The 18,355-nt window shown below is 45.6% G+C and overlaps 2 protein-coding genes across 20 annotated transcripts in view; one reads left to right on the top strand and one right to left on the bottom strand.

Annotated features, from left to right (window-relative positions):
• The window catches only part of UBE2D1 (ubiquitin conjugating enzyme E2 D1), a 21,058-nt gene extending 14,740 nt beyond the window's left edge, over nucleotides 1-6,318 (bottom strand). For 6 of the 19 annotated variants that reach the window (XR_010473591.1, XR_010473592.1, XM_065068184.1 and 3 more), the window contains exon 1: nucleotides 6,226-6,318. Coding sequence is in view for 8 of the 19 variants with exons in the window: in XM_065068184.1 (XP_064924256.1) it covers nucleotides 6,226-6,303 (78 nt within the window). In the remaining 11 variants the exon portion in view is untranslated. The other 13 variants (XR_010473593.1, XR_010473594.1, XM_065068182.1 and 10 more) reach the window with 10 other exon arrangements.
• CISD1 (CDGSH iron sulfur domain 1) lies at nucleotides 6,287-18,355 on the top strand. Its single transcript, XM_065068195.1, has 3 exons — nucleotides 6,287-6,420; nucleotides 12,071-12,276; nucleotides 16,365-18,355. The coding sequence occupies exons 1-3, from the start codon at nucleotides 6,390-6,392 to the stop codon at nucleotides 16,452-16,454; spliced, it is 327 nt and encodes a 108-aa protein (XP_064924267.1). The 5' UTR covers nucleotides 6,287-6,389; the 3' UTR covers nucleotides 16,455-18,355.

Genomic DNA, 18,355 nt, shown 5'->3' with positions numbered 1-18,355 from the left:
CATATTCACAAAAGAACGAGAAGCTGAACACAAGAATTCTCTGTACAAAGCAAATTCTCCCAAGAAGCCCAAAGCGTTTGCTGCACAAAGCACCATGTGCTGAAATCTCATCAAGATGTGCAAGAGAACTGCATGTAAGGCATTACACAGCCAACACTAAGGATTTCTCTGTAATTTTAAGTTAATTGGCTATAGCATCTCTGACCGTGTTTTATGGATTATCACTATGTAGCTGCGTGATGCAGGTCTGGTTACTCCAAGGCCTCATCTACACCGATATTTTGAGTCACCGGTATAGAAAACGCCGGTGACGTACTTTGATGTACATGGGCTAACAAACAGGATCTGTTACTCAAAGCAGTGCAGATTCTGTTTCAAAAGAGAAACTCAACACTACAAATTGCAGTGTGCACCTGTGCAATGTCTCTTATAAGAATACACAAACCCAAAATTTGACCTGCAAGAAATGGAAACACAAGTATCAGTTATTTAAAACACTGGTGAACATCAAAGCATCTGCCAAGAGCTCCAACACATGCCACAATAACCCAGTACTGCCAGGATAAACTCGTACGGAGAAAACAGCTAAACTGAGGACAGTGATAGGAATAATCCTCTAATCCTCTCAAACATAAAAAATATTACAAAGTCTCCAAATTATCGCCTTTTATTGCACCACACACGCTGTAGAATAGCTCTGTGGGCAGCATGAAGCAAAAACATCAAAATCCAGTTTAACAGCTGTAAAACACATGCTACGGTAAATTATAAAGCCTGACAATATTCCTGAATGTGCGGGACTAGTATTTATTGTCAGAGTGTAATACAGGATGTATCTCATAAAAGTATGAATTGGGTGAAGACTGGAAGGCTCTTTTAACACTTACACGCTTCATGAGCAGTCAGGCTTCTCTCCAAAAAGCTACTGGAACAAGAGCATAAAGGACACTTGGATAACAAGGAGATAGATATTCTCAGGATAGTACTCATTGACACTCAATGGCTATGAACATGAATAATAACAACAACAAAAAAAAAAGCCCTAAAAATGCCTCCTTTCTCAGTTTAAAAAAAAAAAAAAAGCTGCAGACTATCAGAAGACCAAAATAAACTGAAGGCAGCATCACTAAAAGCTATTTTAATTCTTGAAGCAACAGAAAACCACAGCCAGAGAACTTTTCCACGCTGTTATTTAAAAGATAGGCTTTCATATTTGCCAGCTATGTTCTTCATCTCTCGCACAAAATGCTTGATAGACCACGGACTCACTTCCTACCAACTCCATGCGTACGCTGCTGCTATTAATGACGTTTGAAACCATCTGTCAAAAAAACAGTGATTATCCTTAGACGAGTTAAAGGATTCTCTGTTCCTCAGAACTCGGATAAATGTAAAGAAACACTTACCATATCATTTTTTGATACGAAGGTAAGTCTTCGTAATAAAGTATATATTCTATTTTATACATTGCTTTAATGCAAAAATAATATTGCTGTGATATCACAGCTGGTGTTTTGAAAGCGAATTAAAACATTTGCTATTACAGATCCAAAAAAGAAGCTCCCTCAGTATGCTTATTACCACCTAAAGACAGCATGCGACTCAACAGTTTAAAGTCAAACCCTAAACCACAAATATTGATAAAATTTTATTTATCTGAGTCAATTTACAGTAAGAAAAGTTATTTTCAATGTAAATATCCAAGTCCATATGTCCTGTGTAGTCTACGCATATATGAAACACATACTGAAACCAACAGGCACACAGTTCACTGACACAGCTAAACGTTTGAATGCTCGTATTCTTACTGAGTTGTGGGAGAAGAACAATCAAGCACTATGCACCAGTAAGATAAAAAAAGACAACAGCTATTTTCAAACCAGCCTTCAAACATCTCTTCTCACTGGTTTCAAAATATCTTCTAAAGTCTCTTACAAGTCCAAGTTTTTCACACCTTTAACAGCAGTAAACACTGGTTTTATATGTATTTTGCTAATAGCCTGAGCCATTAACAAGAAGAACATTAACACCAGAGGAGCACCCAGAAGCACAGGATTTGTGATGAAAACTGTCTCCTCAGCTGTAACACTGAGCTGACCGGACAACAAACTCAGATGGGATATATGTTAGATGGGATATATGTTAGATGGGATATATGTTAGATGGGATATATGTTAGATGGGATATATGTTAGATGGGATATATGTTAGATGGGATATATGTTAGATGGGATATATGTTAGATGGGATATATGTTAGATGGGATATATGTTAGATGGGATATATGTTAGATGGGATATATGTTAGATGGGATATATGTTAGATGGGATATATGTTAGATGGGATATATGTTAGATGGGATATATGTTAGATGGGATATATGTTAGATGGGATATATGTTAGATGGGATATATGTTAGATGGGATATATGTTAGATGGGATATATGTTAGATGGGATATGTTCGATATATGAACAAAGAGTTCAGAACAGCAACGGTGCTGCACAGGACGGACAGGCAGAACTGACCTACGCACTAACTTGCATAACCTGAATTATCTTCTACTTTGCACAACAGCCACGGTGTCTTGATTTCCAGAGGCGGTAAAGATAGTCTTCTTTGCACAATTACCTTTTCCAACTAAAATCTATGCTATTTGTTTTGTTTTCATGATTTGCAACATCTGCAATTCACACACCCCACAAAATCCCAGGTTATTCTTTTTATTAGTGTGTCAGACTGCAGAGAAGCAGCTCCCGCCCCAGGGAACATCTGTGCTACATCACACACAGGGTGCAGCCTCAAGCTTGTGACAGTGTAGAAGCACGATGCCTCTCTCAGGCACTGACAAGGTAAACCGGCACAGGCTCCCCAGCTGAAGATGAACAAGAATCCCCCGTCCTCCTGCAATCCGCTGAGGATCTCTGGGATGCATTTGTGCCGGGGGCGGCCCTGACAGCTGTGCTGGCACAGCAGGGCTGGATGTCCTTGCTGCTCTGCCACCCCCAGCGCGGAGCTGAACGTGCTTGCATGCGATCAGCGCGTTCAGCTGTTATTCAGTTGCTCACTTTGTACGAAAGCTCCCGAGCGCAGTGCATTGCTCTGTTACTAGTGTGTAATCTTGAGGTCCGCACGTTGTCCTCCTTGGATGAGCCCCTCAAGGCTGATCGACAAGAGGCGGGATGCAACAACACAGACCACAACAGCAATGACATTTAGAAACCGGAGTCCCGAGCTGTACGAGACAAAATATGCTCACTAACATTCCTACATATTACAGCTTTGCTTTCTCTGTAGGTACTACCACCCTGAACAAGCAATTTATCAAAATTATCGTGAACAAACACTCAAGCTTGACACCAAAATCCCTTGGCTGTGTTGAAGCGCAGTTCAGAGAGCACATCTAGACTGACAAGCTCCCAAGTAACACCACTGTGTTTCCCAATAACTCTTTGCTCCCCAAAGAGCTCCTCTAGGCCCTCTATGAAACTATGAAGTCCTTACAGCTTTTCCTCTACTCCAGATCTTACCCCTTCCTGCCCTTGAGATATAAAATAGCAATCAACCTTTTCAGCCAGTCTGAAGCATCAGGAAGTTAGATGGGACAAACACACCGTCATACAAATACATCATTTTCAGGAAAGCTCTATACATTACAGTGACATCACGATAGCTTCTTTTCAATTTCTCCTCTTTATTTTAGCTTTCCATCTGAAACAATCCTATTTTCTTGCCACTTTCCTATTCTACTGCTTGGAGGCAGGATGCTGGCCAAATCTCTCCAGTCATATTTTCTTTTCCTTACCCTGGAATATATACTTTTCCTTACCCTGGAAAGGCAGCAGATAGCGATGATGGAAGTTAATGACAAAAATAAAACCAGCAATAGTAATTTCTGCAGCAAACTAGAAACAAGAGCTAACTAGTTGTGAATCTAGTCTCTATTGGTCTCTATAGGTCCTTCCCCAATGTCTCTTCATTTTTCAGTTAAAAGTTCTTGTGTAATTAGGAAATCTTACACTACCTTGAAGTCAACGATCTTCATTTTCAAAGAGTAGAAAGAGAGTCTAATACATCTTACAGGATGAAAGATACTACTTCATAGCCTACTCATAATTTCACTTCTATTGAACACAAAGTTATCAAATGCCACATAAAGAAAACTGCGCGTTTCCAATATGTATGGAAGTCTCTAAAGCTGAAGTAAAAGTTACACACAGAATGTGGTTAAGATAAAAACACAGAGAAAAATCCTGTTCTAGCGGGAGATAATTTGGAAGGCCACAAACTACCTCAAAAATACCAGAACACTACCAGACTTTGCACTTTGCTCACCTTAGCAGAATGAAACTGAACAAGAAGAGGAAAGAGAAGGTATTCAGAACAATCCTTTTCTTATAAACACAAAAGTCAGGAGATGGTCAAGAAAAGCTGCAAAATTTAGAAGGCAACAAAAGGTAAAGCATTCCCATAATATGTAAAAGCACGACAGTTATTGCCAGAGAAAAATCACTGTAGTTATTAATTAATATTTGATATAATTAACAAATACAACATTCACAATAAATATGTGATGTGAAGTAACAAAAATCTCCCTTAATTACATTGCCTGTAAACGCACAATAAGATTTGTAGCATGAGACTTCTGGTAAAAACCCGTCCAAATAACTTTGTACCTACTGTGCAGTATCTTAAATCAACTCCCTGCAGGGTCAACCGGTCATTAGAGAATCCTGTTTCTGTAAGAGCAACGTTTTCCAGCAGCAAAAGAGGATCCAGAACAAGAAATTACCGCACAGCCACAGAGCCAGGACAGCACAAACACCAACTGAACGCGCCCGTCAACAGCAACAAAACACCATGGGCTCTATAAGGCGGCCAATGCACTGACACTAACTCAGCTTCTCTCTTTACCATCCATAACGCTTTTTTTTTTGTCAGTACTGTGCAATGACGAATGATCTTGTCAAGCAAAAGGAATATAGACATTTACTCCACAAGCAAAGCCTGGTCATTCACAAATATGACCCCAAACTCTCCAGCTGGGATACACCCAGAGGTCACACCTGACCAAAACAACACTTTCCACACGGAGCAAACCAAGCTGTGCGCCCCTGGAGCACGATATTTTGGCAACGGATATTTTATTTACACCTCTGCTAAAGATAACCCGCCAACACAAAGTCGCTTTTCACCCCCCAGTTCGTAACCTCGGGAAATATCTCGGATGTTGTATAAACCACAGCTTGAAACGCTGACTGGAAAGAGGTCGGTCGAGGAGGCGAAGGGTCCCGAGGCCCCGAGGAGAGGGACAAAAGCCGCCCTGCCTTGCCCTCCCCTTCTCCACCTCCGCCCGCCCCGCCCGGGCCCCTCACGGGCCGGACCGGACCGCTCCGCGGTGACCGCAACGGCAGGTAGAAGGACGTCAGGACCGGTGTCAGGCGGAGACAAGGCGGGAAGCGGCTCCCCCAGGATCGCTCGCTCCCTCCCTCCCTCCCTCCGGCTCGGCCCCACTCACTTTCTGTATCCGCTTCAGAGCCATGGAAGCGCGGGCCGGGCGGCGGGAGCGCGGCGGGAGGGCCGGGCGGGGCGGGACGGGCCCTTTGTGTCCGCGCTGCGCGCCGACGCTGCTGCTGCCCCCTGGCGGCTGGGGGTGCGCACCCCACCCCACCGGGCCACGGCTGTGACAACTGTTTACTTTCTTTACACCAGCATTTGGTGAGCAGGCTTGTCTTTGATCTTGTCCTCTCCCCCTGGGAATTCGGTGGATGACTGGGAAACTAAATCGCTATGAGGGCTGTTTGTGCTCAGAGGACAAAAGGTGTTTGAAGGTCGCGTCCTTCACAGGTGCGCGGAGGAACGGAGGGAATGGACGGCGCAGGGCGCCGGGGCTGCCAGGGACACCCGCGTGTCACATTCACGGTGGAGCAGGAGCAGGAACACCCAGACGATGTTACACAGGAAGGTGTCCAGGCGGGTTGGAATGTCTGCACAGAAGGAGACTCCACAACCCCCCTGGGCAGCCTGGGCCAGGCTCTGCCACCCTCACCGGGAACAAGTTCTTCTCCTCTTTCAGTGGAACCCCCTGTGTTCAGAGTGAACAGGAGGGGCGTACTAGTCGACAAGACGGCTGAGTAGGCCCTAGACAGCTCCACTCGCAGAGCCTGCCCACGGGGCTGGTCACACAGCAACACCCACCACCCGCTCAGAGCACCCTCGGAGCCCACCTTCCCCCGCAGCGCGCCCGCCCCGAGAGCCCCTTTTCCTGGCGGCGCTCCCTTTAAGTGGGCGGGCCCGGCCGCCATTTTGTAGTGGGAGGGTCGGCCGGCGGCCTGCGCATGCGCGCGGAGCGGCGCGTCCCAGCGGCGGGGCGGCGTGTGGAGCGGCGGCCATGGGGTTGGGGCAGAACGCGCCCGTGCGGGGTATGGGGATGGGGGCGGCGGCCGCGGCCACCCCGGGTGCCAGCGGGGGAGGGGGGTGGGTGGGCGATGTATGAATGGCGCGGCGTGTGAATGGCGCGGTGCCGCCCTTGGGCGACCTCCCCCCCCCCCCCCCCCCCCGGGGACAAAATGGCGGCGCCCTGCGAGGACGCGGGTGTCCCCGGGGTGAGCGGGATCCCCTCCGCAGCGGGACGGGCGGGACCCCTGGCCCGGCCCGGCCCGCCTTCCCCCACTGAGCGCCCGCTCAGGTACCGCCGGTTCGTTTGGGCTCCTGGCGGCCGGGTGGTGCTTTTGTTGAGGCCTCGTAGTTGATATGAGGTGTAGATGTCATTGCATCCTGTAAATATCTGGCGTTTTAACAGTTTCTCACGGCCCGGTGCCGCACGGGAGGGATGTCGGTGACACGGGCGCTGTGCGGGGGACCAGAGACACGTGTGGCCGAAGCGCCCCTGGGCGGGACGGAAGGCTGGGGATGGACGGGTGGAGTGGAACAGCTGGATTACCCGATTTCCTCTGGAAAAAACGCGCGGTTGTGGTCCCCAGTTGCAAAGCTGCTCGTGGTTTATGCCCTTAAGTCGGGGGCCTCTATCTAGATAGATTTTTTTTGGGGGGGGGGGCACACTCCTGGTACAGAAGTGTTGGCAAAGGCATCAGCATAGTCCAGACTGTGTTACAGCAATGAAAGGTTGTGCTTATTAAAATAACCGAAGCCCTGAGGATGATGACTTGATGAGAGTTTGCAGCCAGGTTGCGTTCCCAAGGGCGGTTTGCTATCACTTGTAAGCTTGCAAGAACCAAAACAGCTCCTGTATACTAGGAATTGAGAAGGAAATTTAGTTTGTGGGGGAGGGAGAAGAACCTGCTCCGAATCAAACTGGAAACGTCCTCCTTATTCCAGGAGAGCAGCGGAGATGCCGCGCGGTGCCTGGAGGTGCTTTGTTTGGGAGGCAGTGACACAGGCTTAATGTGATTTCTGTCCAGATTAGACTTGGCCGGCGACTGGCGAGGCCACAGCTTTGTCTGCAGCTCGTGTGTGTCCCAGTCTGATTAATTTGGGGAATCATATGGATTCCTTATGCCCTACTGAAAATTAGGCACTAGGCCCTTACCGTATTTTTGTGGGATTTAATTCCTGGGAATAATTGGAGAGTTAATTGCTTCTGTGCATGTTGGGGTGCATAGATGCTGGAAAGTTTCCATTTGAGGGGTGGTGAAGGGCTCAGCGGGTGCTTTTTGTCTTGAGTAATGTAGTTGTTGGCAGGTGTGACCCATGCTGACCACAGATCTGATCACGGTGACTTGTCTTTTGCTGCTTATTGCCCAGATCCAACAGTCCTTCTCTCTCAGGTGGCCTCTTTACCTTATGGTTTCAGTTAAATTAAGTCTGTTGGTCATAATCCCATTTCTTCTGGATGCCGTGAAGTGGTAAAAGTGAGTTATCTGCTTGACTTTCACTACTAGGCTTTCTGTACAGCCAGTTCTCTGGGACACTCTTCAGAAAGCAAACGTGACGTTTCTCCAGGCGTGGACTGCAGGAAGGTGATCTGATCTCTCGTGGACAGGCTGGAGAGTTGGGCGGGGAATAACCTGATGAAATTTAACAAGGGAAAGTGTAGAGTCCTGCATCTGGGCAGGAACAACCCCAGGTTCCAGTATAGGTTGGGAAATTACATATTAGAGAGCAGCGTAGGGGAAAGGGACCTGGGGGTCCTGGTGGACAACAGGATGACCATGAGCCAGCACTGTGCCCTTGTGGCCAGGAAGGCCAATGGCATCCTGGGGTGTATTACAAGAGGGGTGGCTAGTAGATCGAGAGAGGTTCTCCTTCCCCTCTGCTCTGCCCTGGTGAGACCACATCTGGAATATTGTGTCCAGTTCTGGGCCCCTCAGTTCCAGCAGGACAGGGAACTGCTGGAGAGGGTCCAGCGTAGGGCAACAAAGATGATTAAGGGAGTGGAGCACCTCCCTTATGAAGAAAGGCTGAGGGAGCTGGGTCTCTTTAGTTTGGAGAAGAGGAGACTAAGGGGGGACCTCATTAATATTTATAAATATATAAAGGGTGAGTGCCATGAGGATGGAGCCAGGCTCTTCTCGGTGGCAAACAATGATAGGACAAGGGGTAACGGGATCAAGCTGGAACACAAGAGGTTCCGCTTAAATTTGAGAAGAAACTTGTTCCCGGTGAGGGTGGCAGAGCCTGGCCCAGGCTGCCCAGGGAGGTTGTGGAGTCTCCTTCTGTGCAGACATTCCAACCCGCCTGGACACCTTCCTGTGTAACCTCATCTGGGTGTTCCTGCTCCATGGGGGGATTGCACTGGATGTGCTTTTGAGGTCCCTTCCAATCCCAAACATACTGTGATACTGTGACAGTTTACACTACTGGCCTGTCGTAATCAAGTCTTAGACAATAAAAGCCTCTGCCTTGGCAACAAGAGGAGGAGAACAACACTTGGAAGTTATAAGTGCTTCTGAAGAAAAAAAAAATACAAATTTTTCATGTCTGGGGTTATTACTCTGTAGCTGACTTTCAAATAACATGAATGTTTTTTAAGCAGCAGAGGTAACTTGAAAATTGTCTCTTAGACCTGTCTTGGACTAACTTTGTCGGGGTGCAGCTATTCCCCGTGTTGGTGCCAGTTCCTGGAAGGTAAATTGATCCGCGTTGTAACAAGGATCGTGTGCTCCTGCTTGGAGCCAAGACTGGGTCAGTTTCTTCATGTGCTTGTCAGTGTAGATGGTGAATCGTGTTCTTCCTGCAGGTAAAATACGTCTGAGCTTGCTGGTAGGTCCTCGAGTATCTCTGTAACCTAGATCTGGAAACATCTAGAGTAATATGTGATCTGTTTAGAGAGAGGAGAAATTTTGTGATCCAGATCTCGTGTTCATTAGGGTATGACCAAAGAATATTAAAAAGAAAAATCAAAATCCTGCTCTTGGCTTGTTACTGTTTTATCTGCTGATTGGTTTGTTTACTCCTATGCGCTGTCTGCTCTCCTGGGTTGCATTCTTGGGGCTTCTGGTTTCGTCTTCCCATCTGTCTTCCCTTTTTATATCTGCTTTGTGTGTTAATTTTTCTGGAGTTTTAGCCAGATCTTCTCCACTGTTTCGTGCTTATGACGTTGAAACATTTTTTTCTGCCACGTTACACAGGCCTGTAGTTTTGGTATTATACCAAATTTTGGTTTGGTTTTATACCAGAATTTTGGTTTTTGTATTTTTATACCAGAATTGGGATTTGCTCTTAGTGTCTTAGTTTAAAAAATAAGTTAAACTCCTTGACATTCCATGTCAATGTCACTCTGTTAACAGTTGCCTTTTCATGTACTATATGTATGACTTTAAGTGTTTTGCAGTGAACTGTTAAATTGGCACTGGAGGCCTTTTGAAACAGAACTTTGAATATTTTAAAACTCCTGACAAGTGTTTTCCTTCCAGGTGCACTTTTAGGTTAACTTAATTTGGAAGGCGAAATGGGCATTTCAGCTGTTCCAAATCTGTTTGTGAAACAACAGTTGACAACAAAACTTGCTGCCTCTGAAACCCTGAAGGATGATACTGTCGTAAGAGAGAGCCTGTTTGTCAAATTTAAAAAGCTTTCATAAATTTACACGATGTTTATTAAGACAGTGCTGAAATCTAAAGTGTTTTAAGTGTTTGGATTTCATGTATTATTGGTTGATACCATTTCCACCCTCATACAGCTCCAGAGGAGCAATGGAAAAAAGCTAATACAGTAAAAAGGAAACTGTGATCTATTATAAGAAAAAAAACATATATATTAAGCTGTTTGTATACAGTGTGCCTGTGTAACAGATTAATTTCACCCTCAAGGGAAGAAGTAGAGTCATTGAGATATGAGGTGACAGTTGCTTTAAATGAATCTGTGCTGGTTGAGCTGGATGTGCTGTGAGACTGTGGGGTGCTCAGAGGCTCTGGGGAGCACTCTCTGGATGGATATAAACCACTGGATTTGGAGTATGCTCTCTGGGGCTTTTATTCGTTTAAGGAGTTTGGGAGCAATGAAACGTGCCCTAATTTTCTTGCTTAAAGATGGTTTTCTGCACCTTGATATCACCCTGTTGTTCCAGGGAGGGTTTGTCACTTGTTGCAGGGGTGGTCTCAGTGTCTGTTGGTCTCTTCTGCTTCATTTAGTAAGAAAATTGACTCTAAAGCATTTTTGCATCTTTTATTCCTAGAGTAAGACTCTAAAGGAGTGCCTGCCTTCCCCGATCTTACAGGGCTGAAGAAATGGTACAAATATTTATCTAATTCCGTGTGTTGCTACATCCAGCTTGGTGCATATGAGGTACCACGGTGTTTTCGCTGAGGAAAGGCCTTGGTATAGGTCTTCAAAAAGGCTGTGGGCTGGGGTAGAAACCCTCTTGATCCTGTTAGTGCATGCTCACAGGGGCAACGCAGCAAGTCATTTGGCAGTGGAAGGCAGCACGAGCTAGCAAAGGCTTTTTGTTTCTCCTTGGCCTTTGCTGCAGCGAAGTTTCTTGCTCTGAGGATGCCATCTGGCTTGGCATTTTTCAAATCTGATGCAAACATGCAGGATAGAAATTTCCCACTGGAGACTGTTCTACTTTTCTTAAGTGGTGTAAATTTGCTAAAACTTAAATCCCTGTTTGATTTCTTTGTGGAGTCAGCCAGACTCTGTATGTACATGTTACAAGTACATGTGTGAGGAGAGGCGGTGGAAAAGGCAAAGAGCAAGCAGCCACCTGCTGCTTTGAGGATTGTAGCTCTTGCTACAATCAGAACCTTGGGGCCGAAGTCCAGCATGTTTTCATGAGACAGAGAGAAAACGATAGAGCCCCCAAAAAAGTAGGAAAATTCCTTGTAGAAAAGGAAATTATACTAAGTGAGACTGTAAAGATTTGGAGAGAACTAGAGGGAGGAAAAATGTAGATGAGAGGTAGTGGAAAGAGTTTTTTTTTTTTTAATGGAAGTTGTCTTTCAGAGTTGGAACCTAATTCCGTTAGAATAAACTAGTGCTATTATTCCTAAATGTTTTTTGATCCTTGTTCTTTCCTGTATACCACAGTAGGGATTTAATCTAAGCTGTCTTTTGTTACTGGTGGTGGTATATTAAATTCCCCATTGCCAAACACCAGTTAACTTTTAGTTACCAGATGCGTTATATTAAGAACTACTCACTCAGCACCCATGGCTTGAGGGGATCCTGCTTTCTTTTCTAACACTGAGTGTTCTGCAGTGACTCTCCTGCAACTGAAACAAACAGGGGTTGTTTTGTTTCTGCTACAGGGTGTATTATAGCTGGTTTAATGTGCCTAGCTTGGAAACACTATACTGTGGATGTTGGTATCAGAGATTCCCAAATAAAAGGTTAAAAAAATCCCCCAAAACCCTGCCAGGTTAATCTTCATCCTTGTGTAGAAGGGACTGGGGTGGAGGAGAACTCTGGTCAGTAGAAAGGAATAGATTAACTAGGTGAGTGTCAAAAGAAAATATGGTTCTACATTTCTGTGTTACTACTATGGAACAAAAAGGTCTGTTGAAAAGTAAAGGTGTTGCCACAAGCATGAAGACACTTACTACTGAGTAGTTTTAAAAGAACGTTGTGGTCAAAACCCTACAGTCACTCTTTTTATCTTCTCTTTTGTTCTAGTTGAATGGATTGCTGCAGTCTCCTTAGCTGCTGGAGCAGCTGCTGTTGGGTATCTAGCTTACAAAAAATTTCTCTCTAAAGACAAATGTTGCAAAGCAATGGTGAATCCCAGTGTCCAGAAGGATAACCCCAAGGTAGTCCACGCATTTGATGTGGAAGATCTGGGAGACAAGGCTGTGTACTGTCGTTGTTGGAGATCCAAGAAGGTAAGAGAAGAATAAATGGTCCAGTTTTGTTCGGGTGTATGTGTCTTTCTACAAAGCTATTTTCAAACTGCTTTATTTAGAGGAAACTAACTTCACCTATTCTGCAGTATTCTAATCAATAACACTACGTAGACTCTGTCATTCAGAGTAAAGCCTGCAGATCAGTGCTATTAGCGAACAAAGTCAGGAATAAGGGCTCTGAAAGAACCTTAACACCTCGTACTAGAGGAAGTTGGAAGCTCACTCTGTCAGAAAGTACCTTGCTACCAGTTCACGGTGTTAATAACACTAAGAAGCTAGTGTCAAATTGTCACGTGCGACGTGTGAGCCCATCGTTAAATCTTGTAGACCGAGCGAGTGCGGAATTGTTTTGGGAAGAGCCTGGCTGGGGTGCGTGCACTACAGCCGACTTCGTGTGCCATTCCTCCTGTATAGGGAATAACAGAACAGTTGGTCCATGCCAGGGTGTTTGGGAGTAATTCTTAAAAAATAAGCAGGAATATATTCAGGTTGGTTGGGGGTTTGTTTGTTTTTGTTTGGTTTGTTTCTTTGTTTCGTTTTCTGTTTTGTTTTTCTGAAATAGTGTACTTCGAAGGTTATTTTGTTTGTGCTGTTCAAAGTCTTGTGGAGTGGATGTATTTAAAAAAAAAAGACAGGCCATATCTTCCAATAAGTCTGTCTTGGGATGTAATTATCTTCTAAAGCAGGTGGTAGGTAGTTCTTTAAGTGACCCGTTCCCATTCCGTGTTGTGCTCTGCAGGTACTTCATAGCACTGCCTGTCAAGTGTTGTGGGAAAAGACAGTGTTCAGATTTACCAGTGTAGAGACAAGAGTTTTGTCGTAAAACCCAACTGTAATTAGTTTACAGTTAGAACATTTGTTTTCTTATTCTGCATTTTTAAGTGTGTGAGCTGGTGGGGGAAAAATTTAATTTGCTTTCTTTTGCAATGACCTGCAAGCTCTGTGTCTTCCAGATAAGTATTAGTCCCCAGCTGTGGGTCAAGGAATACTGCCGCAGAACATGAGAAAACATAGTGGCAGAGAATCCAAACCCATTCAGTGCCGAGGGAAATAAGCTGCGCTGTCCAGATCACTGTGCAGTTCCCCCAGGCTCTGAGCTTTGGCTGCTCTTGCTAGCCTACTTGATCTTAATCAAAGATGTGTTGTGTCAGGTCCAGGATTCATCTGTTCAGTCTCTGGTCCTCTGGCGAAGTGGTGGTATTTTGGTTTTTTCCTGAGAAGCTCAAGTCTAGTGTCCCAGCCTCTGGGAGCCAGCAGTTCCGAGACCAGCTGACCCAGAGGATGATTCGGAGCAATCAGTCAGTAGTTGTTGAAGATTTCGCAGTGCTATCCGAAGCCTGTGACTTTTTCATCACTTTCAAACTTGAAGTGATGATGTTACTGTAGGTGTGCCTTGGTCTAGCTTCCTTGGGGTATGTGAGACGTTATTGTCTGATGGAAATGGAGCTGACGCTTCTGTGAAGACCTGTGGTGTTGCTTAGGAAAACAGCCGGCCTGGGAGCATCTGGGTTGGAAGCCAGTCAGCGTCCCATGAACACATATTCTTGTTTGCTCAGATTTTTTCCAAGGATCTGTCAGTACCTGCTCATTGAGTCGCAAATGACTGATGTGGTGATAAAGTTCCTGCATGAATCAGATTACACGTGTATTCTCCAGATTCAGGGATTCTTTATTTAGAAACATCACCTGCTATTTTTAGTGTGGGCTTTGACATTTTGTACCTGTGAAAAACGAAAAAAGGCCACCTCACACCTCTGCCCCCCAACACTACCCTACAGGGCATATGGCTTTATTTCTAGAGCTCTTTGTTTTGGTTTGGGCTTTGGTTTTTGGTTTTGTACAGTACTTTGAAATCTTATATTCTAATTAAACATGGGTGATAGGGCATTATTTATTTTCAAGGGCTATGAGTGAGGCATGAACATTGGGATCAGTGGAGTGTCAAAGACTGATTGTGACACTGCTGCAAAGGCAAAAGCTGAGTAATGCCCAACTTTGACTACTATCACTTCTGAGTAAACAAAATAGTAACTGAATGCAAAATACTGCTGTGTGGTTTCTGCGGTTGTCTCCAGAGTTTCCCCTGCAGAGGAAGAATAACCCTGAAAACACACCCTTGAGAAGCGATGGGATCCAGCCTCACTCTGGTTGCTTTGCATAATGTCTCTTGGCTCTTGCCCAAGAAAAGAGCTGCCCAGGAGCAGAGCACTTGCCCCTGGTCTGGGACCTGGGCTGGCTGAATGAGTCCCCGTGGGTCTTGCTCTGGCCAGGCTGTTTTAGGGGGGTTTTTATGGAACAAACATTTCTTCAAGTTTCTTCAACTGAGGGAGTGCAGTCTGGATGATCAGGTAGTGAGGTGGACTGTGAACAGGCTGAAGGGAAGAAGCCAGAGAGTTGTGGTCAATGGGGCAGAGTCCAGTTGGAGGCCTGTATCTAGTGCAGTGCCTCAGGGGGCAGTACTGGGATCAGTACTATTCAATATATTCATCAATGATTTGGATGACGGAATAGAGTGACTGTCAGCAAGTTTGCTGATGACACCAAGCTGGGAGAAGTGTCTGACACTGGAAGCTGTGCTGCCATCAGAGACCTGGACAGGCTGGAGAGCTGGGCAGGGAAAAATTGAATGAAATATAACAAGGGCAAGAGTAGAGTCTTGAATCTAGGCAGGAACAACCCCAGGTTCCAGTATAAGTTGGGGAATGACCTATTAGAGAGCAGCGTAGGGGAAAGGGACCTGGGGGTCCTGGGGACAACAGGATGACCATGAGCCAGCACTGGGCCCTTGTGGCCAGGAAGGCCAATGGTACCTGGGGTGGGTTAGAAGGGGGTGGTCAGTAGGTCAGAGAGGTTCTCCTGCCCCTCTGCTCTGCCCTGGGGAGACCACACCTGGAATATTGTGTCCAGTTGTGGCCCCTCAGTTCCAGCAGGACAGGGAACTGCTGGAGAGAGTCCAGCGCAGCCACCAAGATGCTGAAGGGAGTGGAGCATCTCCCGTGTGAGGAAAGGCTGAGGGAGCTGGGGCTCTGGAGCTGGACAAGAGGAGACTGAGGGGGGACTCATTCATGTTTACAGATACATAAAGGGTGAGTGTCAGGAGGATGGAGCCAGGCTCTTCTCAGTGACAACCAGTGATAGGACAAGGGGTAATGGGTTCAAACTGGAACACAAAAGGTTCCACTTGAATTTGAGAAGAAACTTGTTCCCGGTGAGGGTGTCAGAGCCTGGCCCAGGCTGCCCAGGGAGGTTGTGGAGTCTCCTTCTGTGCAGACATTCCAACCCGCCTGGACACCTTCCTGTGTAACCTCATCTGGGTGTTCCTGCTCCATGGGGGGATTGCACTGGATCAGGTTTCCAGGGCCCTTCCAACCCCTCACATTCTGGGATTCTGTGTGGTTCAAGTTACTTCCTCAGAGCCTTTGGATAGCCATGTTAGGTGGAAGTGCAGTTCATTTCCATTAATGGCTCAACATCCTAATGTGAGAACCAGTTTGCACACTGTCTGTGAGCTGAGCTAGCTGTGTTGGGAGGGAGCAAAGGCAGCTCACCACTCGAGCTGCCTGGAGGCAAGACTAATATGTATGTGTTTCTCCTAAATAAGAGATGAGCTACAGAAACTGTGCTTTTCCTCATCATGTGCTGTGGAAAAACAGGAAGGAAATTCAGCTCAGGATCTCCTGCTGTTTCTCTTCCTCACCCCACTTCTGTGACTGCACCAAACTCCAGCTGTCACCTGGGAAAACAGAGTGTGGGGCAAGGCTGAGAGCAAGACCCTGCAGGTGGGATAGCGCTGAATGCTGGCTGAGGCAGGAACACTCGATAGAGTGGAGCTGAGCTGCTGTTTTTTCATAACAGGCCTCTCATCCCCTCTCTGCTCACACGGACAAAACCAGCGTTCAGCCAGAACTCAGGGAGACCCAAGATAGCACCACAGAAGCTGTGCTCGCAGGTCGCAATGGGTTTAATGAGGATGTTCTAATGAACTTTCAGCCTAGGTTCTTAATTCCGACTTTGGATGTACTTTAGATATGTTTATTTTCTTTTTGTTTTCCTTTTTTTTTTTGCAGTTCCCGCTGTGTGATGGCTCTCACATAAAGCACAACGAGGAAACTGGTGACAACGTTGGGCCTCTGATCATCAAGAGGAAGGAGGCGTAGAGCCGACAGTAGAAGCTACAAAATGAATGTCTGACAAATCCTCTGCTCACTTGTAACCGGGGGAAAAACCACAAATTCTTTGTCGTGTCGCTGAAGCCTTTCCAGTGTAGTCTATACATCAGGCTTCAGCATGTGTATTTTTTCTGGTGCTTGTCTTGTTTTAATCACTACAATGCATAATTTACTAAATAGCCATGGTTTAAATTTTTTGTCCTGTGAAGTAGCTGAACCATCTAATTGAGTATGAAACTAAAATGACGCACAGAATGTACGTCATCAGAAAATAGGTATTAAATTTTTTTCAAATACACGTGTACTATGAGGCTATTCAGTAGAATGTGTGTTCAAAATGTAGGTCCTAAAATCCTGGAGAGGTTCTAAAGTCACAGGTCTGGATAGATTTCTATGTAAAAGGCAATGTCAGGGGAGAAGTCATGGGGCCAAAATGCAGCTTAACCTCTGATTGTGCTGCATTTTCTGCAGGTGTCATGTTTGGCCCGTTACACTGCTGTTCTGTGTGGCTTCTGTAAAAGAACAAATTTTAAATTGCTAACTATGAACAGACAAACATTAAAGGCTTACAGCAGGATGAGGCTAAAGGGCAACTTTACCTTTGATTTTACAGCAGTGTTGAAAGTTGACCCTACTACCATACGTACCGTACTACTGAACACACTACTGGAACTGCAGACCTGTGTTTAGAGCGGGATTAGGAAGGTGGTCTCTGCGAGAGCTTTCTTAACGGGCGAGTGGGATGATTCCGAGTGCTCCAAGAGTGATGGGCAGGGGTTGGCAGAGTTGTCTTTGCTGCCAGAAAGCCTTAGTTTCACTTGCGGTCTCTAGCAGTTTAAGCTAATGTCCCCAGACCACAGGACACTTCTGTGGGGGAGGCTATGCCAATTTATTCCAGAAGCAAAAATAAAAACTAAAATGCCACCCACACTCTTAGTGTCTGCTCCATCCTTGCTCTGGCTGGTTCCGGAGGCCTTGTCCTGCTGCGGAGGGGAGGTACACCATTCTTACTAAGTGGCCTTAGGCTCTGTGTCTTAAAACTCCTTCCTCCCTGGGCTACCTGTTAATGTGGTTCAGCTAATTTTACCGAAATAACTGACATAGACACGGAAGGGCTTTGACGACAGCAAAAAACAAAGGGGAAAGAAAGGATGAGACAAGGAGAGCTCTTACCCTTCTTCCGTATGGCCCTTGTCTGACATGGTTGCATTAATGGCTATCATGTTGGTTTCCTTAAATTAAATAGCTCTGATTTATTAACATGCAAATGACTACAAAGCAAAACCCAAAGAGTGGGGTGGCAGAGGGCAGTTTTGTATTAAACCTGGTCTGTTAGTCTCGGTGTCCTGGGACAGAGACTACCTCAGAGCTGGAGAAAGGCCTTGTCAAAAACTGACATTTCAACCTGGATCCTAAAGGATTCTTCCACGTGTTTGGGGCAGTAGACGTTTGGTTTTGTTTTGTTTTAAAGGGTTTGGTTGATAGAACTGGTTCTGATTAAAGAAAATGTTTTGCGTATTCTCAGTGTGAGACTTTCAGAGGCCGAGGTCTTGGCTGACTGGTCTGAACTTCGGCAGAAGGCACAAAAAGAAGAGAAGAGAAGGTGCCACAGAGGTGGAGAAAGGGTTTGGGGCAACCGCTGTCTGTGAGAGACCTCTGCCTGTAAGAAGCGGCAGTCAAATAGATTTAGTTCCGTCTTTTTTTCCTGTCTTGACTGTAAAGGTACTTGTTATTTTTTACGTGGCTGAGTACTGATGCATATGGAAAGCTGTTTTAACGTTAAATTATCAAATATCTTGCTTTTATTGAAAACAAAGTTATTTCTGTTTTATTAGAATATGGCACTGGATATTTCTGTATTTTTGTCAAATACACAGAGCTCATCTTAA

This window comes from Columba livia, chromosome 6 (genome assembly GCF_036013475.1).
Source record: "Columba livia isolate bColLiv1 breed racing homer chromosome 6, bColLiv1.pat.W.v2, whole genome shotgun sequence".
Classification (NCBI taxonomy): domain Eukaryota; kingdom Metazoa; phylum Chordata; class Aves; order Columbiformes; family Columbidae; genus Columba; species Columba livia.
Note: the sequence above shows the minus strand (reverse complement) of the source record. Positions and strands in the feature narration are given on the sequence as shown.